The following is a 16,417-nucleotide window of genomic DNA, read 5'->3' on the forward strand; positions in this document are numbered from 1 at the left end:
ACTGGAACAGGTTGCCCAGAGAGGCTGTGGAGTCTCCCTCACTGGAGATATTCAAGAACTTCTGGACACAATCCTGTGCCATGTGCTCTGGGATGACCCAGCTGGAGCAGGGAGGTGGGACCAGGTGACCTGCTGTGGTCCCTTCCAACCTGACCCATTCTGTGATTGTGTGAGGTAAGAACAGCACAGGTAGATCATAAAACAGACCACTCGCTTATGTGCTTATTAAATGAAGAAAAAAAATCCCATATGTATATCATATGTTCCAGTAGCCCAAAACAGCAAAAAATCTGGTTCAAAAAACCAGGATAATTGGAGGGAGAAGTTGGTAACACTAACGATTTATCTATTAACATGGCTTCTTTCAGGCCAGATTTACTTGGCTCAATACCAATTTTCAGATGTGTTATACCATAAACCATTTAGCTACACTTCATTATAAAAGTGTTGCAAGTGTTCCTCACAAGGAAATATAGCATAATTCCTTTCCAAGACTGAAGTTTAATCAGACAATGCCCTGATCTGACCTGCTCCACAAGGAACACAATGGTATTTTAGTTTTGTTCTGCTTGTCATCTCATCAGTAGTACAGTCAATCATTCAGGCTTTGACACATACTTTGCACCAAGTGAGAAAATACACAGCTCAATCTTTTTAAGTACATATTTTGAATATGCATATATGTCACTTGAATGATCTGGAATGACATTTCATTTTTCTTTCCTTGGCACTCATTTTGATTTACAATTTTTTGCTTTCAAAACCTGTAATATTCTAACAGCTAGAGCAGAAACATCTCATGGCATTATAATTCCTACAAATAAAAGTTATCTCTGCAAGTTAAAAAGCTTTAGAGAAGGACTGAAAGACCTAAAAAACCTATCATTCTGCAGCTTCTTAAATAAAGTGTTGGGAAGGCCCACAGGAAAACAAACAAATCAGAAAAACCTTTTTATGGGATGGGGGGAAAAAGTACCTATAAAAGCCACAGTATAACAAACATTCTTCAGCATTCACACACTGCAAGCCTGACAATAACCACATAAGCACAAATATTGCTGCTTATTTTTCCTAGAAAACAGTTCTTACAGACTTGATTCATATCACATAGTTTTAGTGGAAAATGGAACCAAGCCTCCCAGGCCTGGCCTACAGGGAAGTTTAGTAAATGGAAAATGGATGGCTCATTCCTCACTTGCATCTACACATGTTCCCAACAGGCATAAAGCCAAAAGAGGAATGGGGACTCACTATTTTCTTGAGTTAATATTTGAGGAAAAGCTTCTCCATACAAGTTATAAGGAGTATATTTATTGCAACCTTTACACACCAGGCAAATCCTGGAATTGCATTGGAATGGGGAATGAGGCTGCCTTATGTCTGACACCAACTACAGTGACCAGCTCGCTGCCTTTGGAAAAAGGCTCAGCAGTCAAATCAGATGGAGGGAAAATAAAAAAACAATTTATTTGAGGTCTCAAAGCAGCTCAACAGAGGATATTCCTTGTAGTCCAGTAACATTTCTACCAGGCTGCATCTGAGCCCCTCTAGAGAAGGTAACAGCCAAAACATTTAACTGCACACACAGCCATTGCTTACCAGGCACTAACTGTGCCTTCAAAAAATCTTCAACTGATCGTAGACTGTGTGAGTGTCCTGGAAAGTGACCTCCTCAAGTGACCCCAGTGTGCCCCAATAGCTCAGAGCCTCCAACAGAACGGGCCAGAATCTGATCTTTAAAGTTCTAGGGTATGTCAGCCTGGGCAATTAAAAAAAAAAACAACAAAAAACAAACAAACAAGCTAAGCAATAAAAAAGGAGCTTTACTGCACAGTATTTATAAACAGTTGATCTCAAGATGCCAAATTTGAGACACAGCTGCTGGCAGCTGGCCATTTCGGAGGTTGTCAGAGTGAGTGGAAATCTCATGCCTTTTACATGCAACATCTATTATTGTCTGTCTTTCTGATCACAAGTGATACATTTATAAAGATATTTTAGAAGCCTTTCACCCTTGAAATGAAAGAAATGAAGAAACCTAAGGAACAATCTATCTCCTCTTTGTTAACGCTCACATGTGCAAGGAAGACACTTCCAGGAAGGGTACTAAGCAACAAGAATTTCTGAGGTTTACACAACAGAATCCAAGCAATAGAGATAACAGGACTGTGCTCCAATCCAAGTTGCATTACCAAGTCCTGTTTTCACAACTTGCTCACATGCCATCAGCAAGAAGGCAAAGCTCAGCAGGATGCAGAGTAATCCATAGCTTGGAGTCCATGAACTACACGCCTTGAAGCAGCGAGGCCACCCCAGCCCACAGCCAGCTCCCACTGCTCGGCCACTGAACATCCAGTTACTTTATCCCATTCCCATAAGTGAACCCTGATGCCTCATGAAGATCTCAAGCAGCAAGTTAATATTAAGCCTTGTTAAGAATCCTTTGATTCCTTTGCTCTCCAAAAGACAAGTGACCTCACTTCAGCACTGAACACTGCAGAATCAACAAGTCTCCAGATGTTATGGATTGTTTCCTTTCAGAAAAAAAGAGGAAAAGTCATAAAATGAAACTTTGCTTCTTGTCTTGTCATTAGGCACCACTGAGGAGAGTCTGGCTCCATCTGCTTATATCCTCTGACACACACAACTGATGGTCTGCTCCAAGACAGAGCTCCATGCAATCCTGCCTGTCTCACACAAAAAGGCAACACCTCCTCCTCAGCATCCCAGCCTGTGCATCCCTAGGAGCTTATATCCAATCACTGAATCCCACCACACATCCTCTGCCTCAGGGAGATCACAGCCCTGCACTTCCACCTGTCTGCTACCCCTGCTACCTGCATTGCCCTCAGGGATTTCAGAGATGCATCCACTCAGGTAGATTTCCCAGTAAAGGTCCGGAGCTTCCCCTGTAACTATCCTTCAGGCACATGCTTGTCCCGTGCCTTCCCAAGCTCTGTGCCTTGCTCTCGATTACAGGAGAGCTGCACAGCAGGATAATAACTAGGACAGGCCAGTTGCGACATGCCCATCAACCTCTATTCACAAAATCTGGTTTGCCACGGGAAAACTAAAAGTTATGCTACCAGGCAATATTATTATCTGATTTATTCAGACACCTAGTGTTCTCTTACGTATTTGCTTTTAACCCACATCCATCACACCCATCTTTTCCTGCAGAGACAAGAGTTTTTCCACCCATATCCAAAAACTACATTTTTACACAAGAAGTTGTTGAATACTCAGATTACTTAGACTGTATAGATAGACATAACACTCACTCCTGAGCATTCCTTCACAACATCAATAAGCCTTTAACACGGAAAAACTTACTTGAAAATTATGTATTCCCATTCCAGTAAAAAGGATATCACTGTAGACATCTTTACATCAATCAGCTATAAAAGTCACCAAAACGTGAAGAGCTACATTGCCCCATGCAATACAGCCACACTGGTCTGAGCCAGAGAAAGAAAGCCCCATCAAGCTAAAACAGATACTGAACAAAAGTTGCAGCTGTGTTCAAAGAATGAATTGCTAAAGTCAAAATTATTTTAGAAACCAGCATCTTGAAGAAGAAATCCTTAAATCAAGAACTCATCCCCTCAGATAGCTTATTAATTGTGTGTATTTTTTGAAGTTGAACTCCAACTCATGTCCAGTCATATTAGATTTTAAGCTCAAAGTTAATGAAAGTCACCACAGATCTGGTCTTTAGAGTAAGGGATACTACTGTAAAGATGTTAAATTGAAAAAAGCCATTGGTTCTTCAACACAGAGGTCTGAAATTAGAGAAAACCAGCATGTTTCATTGTTTGACAAGGCATACAGGCAAGAGTCTGAAATAAGTACTCAAAATAGGACATTTTTTCCAATGGAGGTAAAGATTACAATATAACCAACAGGAATGTGCAAGCCAGCAATACTTAACTTAGCAGTCCATGCCAAACCATGATAGTCCGTTGTACTACTTAAAAAACACTGCAACTTGAGAAAGTGGTATTATTACAATTGTTAACAATGGAATGCAAGAACATTTTTAAGCTACAAGTCACACAAATTCATTTAATGTATTTATTTTTTGTAGAAAGAGACTATTCAGCACTTTAGGGATTTGAAAGCTTGACAAAGAACTTGGAATTTTTTTTCCTGCTAGATGTAAGTTAAAAACCAAATGTAAATGCTATTAGGAAGGTTCCAATTTCCCCACAACTATGTCCTTGTATAGGTTATGCTGATACATTGCAGGGAACAAAAAATAATAAAACCACCAACAGAAATCTCACAACTTAGTAGAAAAAACCCCACATTTTCTTCCTCTAGGAAAAGAAACTGTGGTTAGGACCTACTAAAATAAAGAGTCTGAGAAGGTATTTCAGTACAAATCTGGTCAAAGACAAGACATAGTTCATAACCCTTGAAGATCCAACAGGGACATGGGAGCTGTAAACAGGACTGTAAATCAACAGCACTCTGAGTATTTTTAACTTCAGCTGCAAGCAAGGTACACTAATTATTTGAAGGACAACAGTACATTTAGTTTTATTATATAAATTTCTGTCACCATCACACACATAAAAAATAATCCAGAGGAATAGCAGCAACTGCTTAGCCGTTTAAACATAAAAACCCAATATAAATTTAGCACTGAGCTTGCCCTCCTTGCACAGAAGCCATCACAGTCAGGACCATTACAACTGCCTATTAGGCAGCTAACTTGCTCAAAATTCATATCTCCAGGTTTTAGCCTCTAATAAAACTATTGTTTTTAACACACAGCAGAGGCCTGGGTTTCCTAGAATACCTGTGTTCTTTAGTACATTCAAATAAAAGTGTTCTTCTTCCCCCTTCCACTTCCCTCAAACTTTGCCTGTCACACATGGATTTATCATTCTCTGTAGATGGAACAAACTAGTGGAGAAATCTATGAAAAGTGCTGAAGTACACTTTCCAACAGAGTTATGCATTAAATAGGGAAAATATACTTGTTTAAACACAAGTTTCACCTGATGGATCAGCAAACAAAAGGTGGTTATCACTCAGGCATCAGAAGCAGGCATTGCACAAGTACAGTCTTAAGGTGGGACAATGGCCTCAGGGGTGACCTTTAGGCAAATAAATTAACAATTGGTTTTCAGTAGATTTACACTAAGTTGCACCTAGATTAAACTGTGCAAAAAATGATCTAAGTATTTATGTCACTTCCCCCTAAGAAAAAACAGACTTGTTTTGGTGGAAAATTACTAGTTGAGGTTTTTTTTCCCTAACTCCCCATGACAGGCAAAGAGCACCAATACTGAGGGACCAGGACAGGGAAGTGCTCACCCAGCGCTGCAATGGCAGGACAGAGAGCCACACAAAGACAGCAAATGAGCTGCTTGGACTGACTGCTCTCACTGAATTTAAGCTACACTGCTTTCATCCTTACTGCCTGAAAAATAATAAGTGATCCGTTACTATTTATAGAAGTCAAGTCTACATTGTGCAAATTAAGATAGACATGATTCCTATTTTTCTGACCTACTCCAGCTAACCTGTGACATAGCTAATGACAGTCAGTACTAAATCCACTGCTGTTTTCCAAGGTGCCCACCTGGTAGCAACACAACCTGCTCTGTGAAATGAGCTCAAGAGCAAACAGGGTGTTTGTGGTGCTGAGTGCTCTTCAGTTTCCTGGGCAGGTAGGTCTGTGCTTTTCTTCATGTGTTTATGAACAGTCAGGTAAATTCTGAATTACCTCACAAGGGGAAAGAACCATCTCCAAACAACAAAGACATAGAACAAAAAACCACAACCCATAAAGTTTAGATCCCTAATATTACCCCAACGAATCCTCAAAATGAAAGATCATGCTTAAAAAGATCCAAAACAGAACAAAGAAAAACAGAATTTTAACAGGTACAGTTTGTTTTCTTTAATGAAAGAGCCATATATAATATGGTCCACACACCACTGCTAGATTTAGACTCTTATTAAAAAAGAGCATGGATTTGGTTTTTTACCAAACTGCTATCGTGTGATAGTGAATTACAGTCACAAAGTATTTAAGCATGTGCTGTACACACATCACATAAAAAAACCCCTCCAATGTCTGTTCAAGAACATGACACAGAAAAAGAATTATTTGAAATGCAAAACTGGCATAACACTTTATAACCAAGGATAAGACACACCATGCAAGCGAAAAAGGTGTTGCCTTTTTTGTTTGGGGTTTTTTTTCAGTGTTCATGGCCAACTTGTCTAAGCCTACTGATTGCTGCAACATTTGCTGTTAGATTATACTTTTTGGGCAGCTTTCCTAAGTTTAGTGTTTTGCATTTTTATAATAATACTCAGCTGCTCTGGTAACAGGCATTTAAACATGCACTAAGTAATTCATCCCACAATATTAAGTCACCTGAGCATTTACCAGAATTTGTGCAGAGCAGCTATAATTAATAGCACTACTATGAAATACTATCTTCTGTCACTGCTGGGAAGAACACCTGATTTGTTTTACTCAAATTTGCTTAAAACAAAAAAGTTACTATAAAAGGATTTGCTCACCAACAAACTCTGATAAAGACATGCAGCATAAGATAGCTTACACCCCACTATAAAGACTGAGATTTGCTTATGGAACACTATTCCAGACATCTCTGTGCAAGTAATAAAACAGTCATACACAGTAGTTGGACACAAGAAAAAAACCCTGTTCTTATTTTCAAGATTTTTACCACAGTTTTTGCCTTTCCTGATATTCCAAACAGAACAACAAGTATACTTAAACAATTATTTCAAACTGGAACAAAAGAAGTAGCAGAAGCACCCTCGAATCAAGATTTGCTGACACATCCATTCAGATTTGATTTCTTTTTTAGATACAACTGTAGCAAACTTGTTGCATCATCTCTTCATTGAAAGAGAGCTACCCAAGGTCTCCCTAAAGCACTTCACTCCAGATATTCTGTATCCCACAGGAAGGTGTCCCAGTCCCCTCATGAGCCATAGCAGACTCTGCTATGCCCAGGTGAATCTCCCTGAAATCAGCCCTGTCCCTCAGGAAAACATCCACAAACTATCAAGGGCAGGAAAGATGAAAATAAGCACAGCAGAAACACATATAAAATTCAGCAATGCAACCACAAAGTAACAGAAGCACCAAGCCCAACACCGAGCTGCTTCATATCCTTTTTCTGCGATATTTTTTTGCATCTCATGACTAGCACAGTAAACAACAGATGTTGATGAGCAAAAAAAACAAGGCACTCCGAGCAAGAATGAGAACATTTCCTGATAGGTTTCTTCAACAGATGCTGTTTCAAACTTGGCTTTAAAGACAACTGAACTAAAGATAACATGTTCTCATCCCTCCATAATATAAGAGAGCTGTGGTGATCACTAGAAGAAATCATAAGTTTTTTTTAATTACCTATAAAAGTAACTTTCACAAATGTAAACAAGCTTTCTAGTAGCTGGTAAAGCATCTAATATGAACCCAAGTAGCTGTATTTACACCAGCCTGAATTTAAAAAAAGTAAAAGGCCAAAAAAATTGGCTAACTTTTGGAAATAAGAAATCTGGTCATCACTGCTTGGACTACAGACATGTTTCTCTTCCACGATGCATTTTTAAGAGCTTCCAGTGAGGGATCTGGTATTAGAAACCATAGGGAATGCAACCCTACAAAGTCCCTAACAAAAATTAGTTTCTGGAGATGTCACACTGCTTCCTTTCCATTGTCCCTTTCCTACTAGGGCGAGTCAAAGTTTCCACTCCCAAAAGATGGACACCAAAAAAAAAAAAAAAAAAGAAAAAGAGGACAGGGGGTGGGAGGGGTTAAAAAATACAATCAAGTTTGGCTTGTCATTGGCACCATAATTGACTCTCAGTTTCTGGGTACCACTCACAAATTAGGCTTCATGACTTTCTTTCCCTGGCAGCACTACTTTGAGCTTGAGGTATTCTACAAGAAAAGGATAAGTAAAACCTATCTGGGAAGAAGTCAAGAGATGAGATAAATACTTGTAAAGTACGGAGAGGAAACTGAAAGAAAGTGATAATGTTTAACAAACAGTTCAGTTTTCTGACAGAACTACTATGTTTGCTTTGTGTTTCCTAATAAGCAGTTTTTCATTACCAATAAGCCAGACAATTTAGGTTTGCACACAAAAACACTTATTACAGAGTTCAACATGAACTTTCCTTCACAACAAGGATAACTGTCTGATGCAAAAACTCCTCCAACCATCACCTGAAGCATGTGTGTTCTAGACTGGACATACAGCAACCTCTCTCCAAAAAGCAGACAGCATTCTGTTTGCATTTACTTGCTGTGCTCTATCAATCATACACTTTTTACTACACTGTTATAAAGGTAAGATAAAATTTTTAAAAGGAGCAAAGAAAATCTCACATTTTGACACTGGCTACTGCTGGGTGACACAACCTATAGAGTACTTGGATTCTGCTTGGGATCTTTGTTTACCCCTGCATGCTTACTACCCCAGGCAATAGAAGGAAGGACTGTGTGTGGGATGAGATAATGGATATTTATTTGGCTACTAGAGAAAAAAGTTAAAGCAACCTTCATCTTCTTACAGAACTCTAACTTTTGACCCTTTTCTACCACTTCTTACACAGAAATACCCATGTGGTTTGGGTTTTAAGACACTTTTGATGAGCACATCTTTATAAATAGTTGATGCTGCTCTGTTTCCCCAAATTCCTTTCTCTTTATTGCATTACATAATGAGATTTTTTTCTACTAGCGCTAAAGTATTAGCTGATTAAAGATTAACTCGCCCCCAGGAGAGAGAATCTCAATTAAAAAAATTCCAGTCGTTGTAGTCACCAAGTCAAACCGCAGCTCTTCAGTGACCAACCCAACTCACCAGCCCCTGTTCCCTGGCTGGCTCCCACAGCCTCTCACCGCTGGAAGGAGGAGGACAGGTGCCCTGGAAGGGGATGCTCAGGAAGGAGCACCTAAAGTTTCCAGTGAGTGACTGAAATGCCTTTCATGTGTCACGCCAGTGAAATATTTGTCAAGAGTTTATTTGTTTTGGAAATATACATAAATACGTGAGTTACCACGTTAAGTGTAACATTAAATGTTTACAAAACAGTGGTTTCAAAGAAAAGAGCACCTTCTTGAAATCACCATCACCTTTCTTTGTTGATCCAAACATACCCTGAGATTTGACACTGCAAGACCTGAAACTCACCTCCGTTCTCACGGGCTCCTCAGGTCAGACAGCAGGGAACACTCTGGGGGAATTACCCCACTCGGCAGCATCCGCAACTGGTTCAAACCTATTTATCTGCTCTTTAGCAACAAAACCAGCAATTGCCTCTCCTGTTTTGTCAAAAGCTGTCTACGTAACTTCCACTGAGAGTCAGATAATTCAAAACATAATGGGACAAAATATGCAGCCTCAAGGAAAGAAAAAAAGAAATTCAAAACCCAAAAAGCCAGAAAGCGGAGCCAAGGGCCGAGCCGGTCCTGCGGCAGCGGCGGCCGCTGTCAAGCTCTGCGGAGCCGTCCCCGCTCCTCCGGCCGGAACACCCGGCTCCAACAGGTCTTTTCCCGCTATGTGGCTGTTCCTCGAAAGTCGAGAGCCCGAACCGCCCTGCCCGAGCGGGATGTTACGTTTTTACAGAAGGAATTCGGAGAGACTGGAACTCTCTGACCCGCAGCCCCGGCGGGGCCGGGCAGCAGCACCACCCGCGCCGCCGGCCCGGCCCCGAGCGGCATCCGGACACCCGCGGGGACGGGGCCGCTCCGCTCCGGGGATGGGGGGCCGAGGAGCCGCCTCCCTCCGGCCACGACAGCGCCTGGAGCCGGGACCGGCCCGCGGGGCTCCCGCCGAGCCAGGGCCGCGTCCCGCGCCCAGAGGGGTGACAGGAGGCGGACCCGCCTCGGCGGGGATGGAGGAGGCAGGACACGGCACGGAGGGTGCGGGGCCCCCTCGTGTCCCTCCCGGACTCCCCCGGGGCACCGCCGCCACCGCTCCCCGCCTCACCTTGGAGCATGGCCTCCAGTTTCTTCCTGTCCACCCGGAATCGCTCCTCGCCCCACTCGGGGCTGTGCAAGGCCCGCGGCGGGCCGGCCGAGTCCTCCTCGGAGCCGGGCGCGGGCGAGTCGGCGCTGCGCTCGCTGTTGGAGCCCGGGTCGGAGAGCGGCTGCTGCAGGTACCCGCTCAGCGGGTCGCGCTGCGCGGCCATGGCGCTGCCGGGCGGCCGCCGCCGCTCCGAGCCCCACTCGGCCGCGTCCCCGCGGGTCGCTATCTGCCCCCACAGCCGCCCCGCCGGCTCATCCCAGCCGCCGCCGCCGCCCGCCCGAGCCCCGGCACCGCCCGCCCCTGCCCCCGGCTCCCCGCCGAGTGTGCGCGGCCCCGGGCCGGCGGCGTCCGCGGCTCGGCGGCGCCCCCAGCCCGCCCGCAGCCCGCACAGCATCCCCACCTCCATTGGGCCGCCGCCCGTCGGGGAGGGGCCGGGGATATCCCCGGGAGGAGGGGGCAGCGCCGCGGCCCCGGAGGAGGGCGGGGAGGGACGGGGGGAGGGGAGATGCCACCGCCCCCAGCGTCACCGCCCCCGCCCCGGGACGCCGGGCCGGGGTCGCGGCTACTGGCGCTCCCCCGCACCCAGCCCCGCTCCCATCCCTCGCCCGAGGGAGGGTCAGCAGCGATCGTGCGGAGGACGGGTGGTGGGCGGTGCTGAGTAACACCGAACCCAAAGCCGACCCACGGTGTGGGCAGCGAGGACGAGCAAGCCCGAGCTTTGCCGCAGGTCCCGGAGACGCTGTAGTTGCTGCTGCTCGCACATCCCCTCCCGACGGGGAGGGACCTGGCTCCCGGGTCGCTGCTCGAAACCTCATGATGGCCAAGTGCCTTGTGCTGCACCGCAAGAGGCTGGGTTAGGCATCCCTCACCTTCCAGCATAACTACATTAGTCCGCACCCAGAAGCCCAGGGCTGGATTTTACACCGGCGCAGTTCATAGCACTTTGCAAACAGATTAAGCCCAGAAACGCGCACTAGTGTAGAGGAAACATCAGCACCAGCTGCCACACCGGCCTGGCAGCCACAGTGCTGTTCCACTGTTCCGGCAGCCGGACACTGCCCGGGAGAGCGATCACTGCCCGAGGGTGACTGCCCGAAGCAGGGAGACGAGGGTGAAGAGTTCATACCTCTTTGGGTCTGTCTGGTGCCAGCCAGCTTGTTTCTCCTGAGTCTGAGAAATCCTTTCTGACAAAAGAAGTCACCCTGCCAATCACATGCTCCCACAAAAGCTTTCTGTTTTGATGGCTGTTTTCCAGTGGAAAAGCAGTTTGCTAGAAGATGATCCTGGAAACCCACAAGGTATCCCACCCTGAGAGCATCACACCTCACTTGCAGTACTGCAGATGCCTGTTGTCTGCCTTCTCCAGAACTTGGGCATCCATGCAGTTATGATGGCCAAACCACGTTGCTACACACACCCTGGAAAGCAAGACAGAAATTACAGCTGGTTTGATGATGATCTCTGTGAAGGAGCAAGATTCAGGATGGGAGCAGTTCCAGGCGTGGAGAAAAGCATACAGCAATTGGCAGGACTTTATTATATGGACCTTACAGTTATCATATGGACTTTACTGTTATTATGTGGTTTCATTGTATTCACACTACACAGTGCACAACCTGGTCATGCCCAGGCTTGCCATGAGTTTGCCTGCTCCCTGCTTCCTCCACTCCTCCCCCTTTTGTCCATGTCCCTATCTTGGTTTGTTCCCCTGCTTGTCTGTCTCATGCTCCGCCCTATGTTCTGGCCCTTTCCCCGCCCGAGCTGAAAAAAGACAGGGGGCACACGTGAATAGGGCATTCTACTTGCATCCTTCCTCGTGTCCGATCCCCTCTTCGGACCGCGGCAGATCTCACCTCATATTTATCACCACCTTGAAGGACCATGTTAAAATCCATCAGGGGATATGCTGATACTCCAGGTAGGTGGGAGCTGCGTCATGTCCCGTTGCAACATGCAGTCATTTTGACACAGGTTCAGAGTTTGGCTTATGGAGTCTTCATGTATTTCCCGCTTAGTTCCATCACAGTATGAATTCCACAATGCCCACGGTTCCATTTCTACTGAACATTGTGTGCACTCAGGGAGGCTTTCTCAGTGGAGACATCTAGAATTTAATTGTAGTATTTAATTCTCTTTGTGGTCTCAAAGCCTTTGTGGATGGTAGCCAACAGTTTGCAGCCAACATACTGTTCACAAGATCCTCTGATACTTTTCATGACCATGGGAAATAAAATATCTGGAGTCAAAAACACTAGAACAAAACATGAATATAGGTAATGAAACCAGGGCAATCTTCCTTTCTCTCAATAGTTTGCTTATTCTGACATATCACTTTAGGTGTGTAGGGCAGTCCAGGAAAGACTGAAAGTCCTTCCCAGTTCCAAAGTTTACAAATATCAACCACCTTTTTTTTTCTTTTCTTTTTTTTTTCCCTGTAAAAGGGAAAGTGAGCATTGTCCATTATCAAAACAACCTGAAATCCAGTGAAGTGTGCTGCCTCACCCCAGATCAGCACCAGCTGGAGCTGTCTGTCTTCTGGATGCCAGGACCATGGAATTGCACAATCCAAATGTTTGGAAGTTATGAGTGTTGACACCACCAATTACAGTCCATGACAGCTACAGGTGCTTAGCACCTCCGAGCAAAACAATTATTTATGTATTTTCCACTCATAAACTACTGAGAGATTCTCAGTGTAGGGAATCCAGGAGGCCTCTTTCCTTATGTTTTATCAGTTCTTGTAATATTGCCACAGAAACCTTTCTTCTCATCAATTAGCTATGGTTGAACTCAGCAGTCATTTTTTTCAGCAGCCATATAAACAATATAATAAATCAAAGACCTCTTAAAAAAATAACAATGCCCACAGTTTTGTTTTTATTCGTTGAAAATGACCCTTTCATGGTGTGGTTTTAGCTTAAAAATAAGAAGTAAACTCTTTGATTTCTTATTTAAGTCCATATAAATGGTTTAAAAAGTTTTGGTGATTAGGTGTTATTAGTGATAGTATATATTCAGTAGAATATTACTTATGTTGCATAAATGATATTTTATTTATCTAGTATATTGCAGGAAAGAATACAATGTCTGTTACTCAGAAAACTTGAACTAAGTAGAAAACCACATTTTTAATGGCTATATAATATTAAATGTGGATAAAATTGGGGAAATGGGTAAAAGTTCGCAGATGCAAGATCAAATGGCTGTAAAGAACAGCAGCTGAAGTTGACTTTGGCATGTATAATTTGCATTGACCCTTTTTCTGTGGCCAATAGTTTGATCAAAGAAAAGAATAACAGGATCTTTCTCATTTTGGTGCACCATGTCTATTTTCCTATGTTCTCTCCCTCTTTTTTTCATCCTGTCCCTTTTCCTCACCTCATGCACACATAATATCTGCAAATCTCAGGAAAAGTGTAACTGAACAGGAGAGTGTTTTATTCTCTTAGCCTATCTGCAGAGTCTATTGTATCATATTTATTGGGGTGAAAAAAATCCTGTCAAGCTAAAGGAGATCCATTAATTGGTTGATCTACTGTAAGAAGTCATGTCTCTTTGGGACTGCACAAAGCCCCCAAATTGAGAGCAGTACAGGGCTCTCCTGTGAAGGATGTGGGTCTCCCCTCGACCCTAGGGACAAGAAGTGACAGTTACCACACAGAGAGCACCATCAGATGTCTTTGGGGCTGCCTTAGGGCTGCTGCCAACACTTGGAGCTGATGGCTGGATGTGTCTGCACTCCCTGAGCCCAAGAAGTAGAATTTACCTGTAAATGGAATGGTAGTGCCATGTAATTTATCATTAATACAGCATGGTCTTAATTCCAGAGCTTGCTTTTATGTATTATTCTTGATCTCGAATTTAGCCACTTCAAAACACCATTATGAGCAAAGTGCTCTTACGAGCAAAGAACTCTGTAGTTTTCTGAGGTGGGAGCCATGTGCTAAAAGGCCAGTTCAGAAAGCTGGAAGGTGAGGGCGAGGAAAGAGGAGGAGGCACATGGAGTATTTAATCATCTGTTGTATCCAGAAATGCTTTTCTAGGCAAAGTGCTAAATTTGGGGTTTGTTATTTGGGAGAGGTTTATTGCTGGTGAAAATTAATGCTGGTGGTGTTTTGAAAGGCTTTATTTATTGCGTTCATCTATTTTGCAGAAGAAAGAGCCCATAATATTTCGTCTTTCATGATGTTATGCCATATTCCCCAAGTGAGTCCCATTAACTTAAATTTCTCAGAATAATATAATGTGGCCTACTGTGTACTAAAGTACTGTGCACTTAATGCCCAGCAGCAAATAAATAAAACATCCTCCATAGCTGTAATAAAAACTTTTCCACCCTTAGAAATTCCCAAGATAAATTCTTTTCCTAACCATAAGAGCAGAGAGATTCTTAAACATCTTTTTAGCTATACTGACTCATGGAACCATAAAAAAAGACTGAAAGAGATCACAAAAAGTTCATCTAGTTCATCTCCTAACTGTGCTGAGTTCATTCCTCATAGATATTTGTTTATCCACTCCTTTACAATGTCTAATTATGAGGTCTCCATGACCTCTCCAGGAAATTCCTGTGCTTCACTTATGATCAGAAACACTTTTTCCCTTTAATAAGTAACTTGAATTATTCTTCCTGCAACTTAACACCATTAGTTCTTGTCCTGTCCACCATGGACACAGTGAACGGATTATTTCTTCTTTCTGTCAAACTTTTATGCTTGCGTATACTTTGATCATGCATTGATCAACCCTTAAGTGTTCTGTTCATTATTCTAGTCACTCCTAAGTCTTTCAGCTCATTCTCAGAGCTCTTGTTTCTCCTTGGTCTCCAATAAACTCTTTCCATAGAGTTTCAATCATCAATGAAACACAGAACAGATATCGGCCCAGAATAGAATATCTGTCTATTTTTATACATCCTTCCATTTTCACAGTGAAATAGTCATAACAACCCTGTGTGGAGATGCTTATTCACCTTTATTATGTCATGGACTGACAATTTTTGCTATGTTTTATGGGAATGTTACAGGAAATAGGGTTTAAAGTTTGCTGGAGTCCTGAAGTACGGCCTCTGCTGCTACTTCCCCGTCTGCAGCCATTCCTGGTCTGCTATTGTAGCACATTAGTCTGATAGGATTTATTCTTGTCATATCTATACTGACTGTGTATAGATCTTGTTAGTAGGTTATCCATTCCAGTCACGTGTCCCAATGTGTGTGTTACCTTTTTTTTCCCCTCAGGAGATGAAGTTAAATGGACTAGGCTATAATTTATTGGTTCCTCTCCTACCATTTTTATGGACTGTCACTATATTTGACCTTTTTCAGTTTTCTGGTACCTCACCCATCACCAAAGAATTCTAAAGGAAGCCATTAATGGTTGTGAGAATGAGCAGGGAAATAAATACAGCCTTGGTGAACCTGACAGAAAACCACTGGATCTTGGCTTAAAAGTCTGGCTGATCACACGCAAGGTGTTAACATTTGGTAACATTCAATGTGCTGTGTAACCTTATATATACACTCTTATTTATTATAGCCATACAGTTTTAAACATCTTAATCTCTGGAAGACTTTTCAACAGATGGACTATGTGAACCTTGTCTTTGCTGAAATGTTAGGAGAATTAGAAACAAATGTACGAGGCTCAGAAGTCCAGGAATTTTCACTCTTGGAAATTGCATTGGCATTTTCTGGCAAGAGTACAGCCTGTCTCTTTTGGCTCTCAGCAGCAAAGTAGTAAATTCACATTCTAAACCTAATTAGAAAACAGCTATAAAGAGAGATTTAAATATTACCAATTATAAAAAAAGTTGATATTGCCTGATTTGTAAGAGGAGTAATTAATAAATAATAGCATGGGTTAGAATTGAAGATGGCACTATAAAAACCTAAAAGACTGAAAACAATAACCCTACATTGGCAATATCTTTGTCATGTCAGGTAATGTCCTACATTGCTGTCAAAGGAACTGCACCACGTGTCTGTCAATTAGGAAAAGTTGTTTTGTAACCTAAATACTAAATCATGAAATTGATAATCGTGTTCCTTCCTTACTTAAGAGCAAGAAAGGCTCTCTCTTCTTTATAAGCCACTGGAAAAAAACTGTCTTGGATTAAAAAAAATTTATTCCTGTTCTGAAATACCCTTCTCCCCACTGTAATCTCCACAGATAATTTTTAGGTATTTCTCATTCTTTCCATTTCATTCCAATAACTTTAAAGTGGCAAACAGGAAAAAGTGTCTTTATTGAAGGAGAGGTTATCTGAAATAAATTCTAATATAAGTTTAGAACTGAGGTTAGTATTTCAGTTTAAATCAAAAATACACTTAAGGAGTTTTTCTCTATATTCCTAAACTAATGGAAATAAAATTACAGAT

At 42.8% G+C, this 16,417-nt stretch overlaps 1 protein-coding gene across 2 annotated transcripts in view; it reads right to left on the reverse strand.

The window, feature by feature from the left end:
- Nucleotides 1-10,458, reverse strand: part of BICC1 (BicC family RNA binding protein 1) — a 102,258-nt gene extending 91,800 nt beyond the window's left edge. Inside the window, exon 1 of one of the 2 annotated variants that reach the window (XM_027694118.1) lies at nucleotides 10,441-10,458. Coding sequence is in view for 1 of the 2 variants with exons in the window: in XM_027694117.1 (XP_027549918.1) it covers nucleotides 10,002-10,203 (202 nt within the window). In the remaining variant the exon portion in view is untranslated. Of the gene's footprint in view, nucleotides 1-10,001; nucleotides 10,254-10,440 lie in introns of those variants that run through there. The other variant, XM_027694117.1, reaches the window with a different exon arrangement.
- Nucleotides 10,459-16,417: the final 5,959 nt, after the last annotated feature.

The sequence above is a fragment of the Neopelma chrysocephalum genome, unplaced genomic scaffold (genome assembly GCF_003984885.1).
Source record: "Neopelma chrysocephalum unplaced genomic scaffold, ASM398488v2 Primary Assembly neopelma1_96, whole genome shotgun sequence".
In the NCBI taxonomy this organism is placed as follows: Eukaryota; Metazoa; Chordata; class Aves; order Passeriformes; family Pipridae; genus Neopelma; species Neopelma chrysocephalum.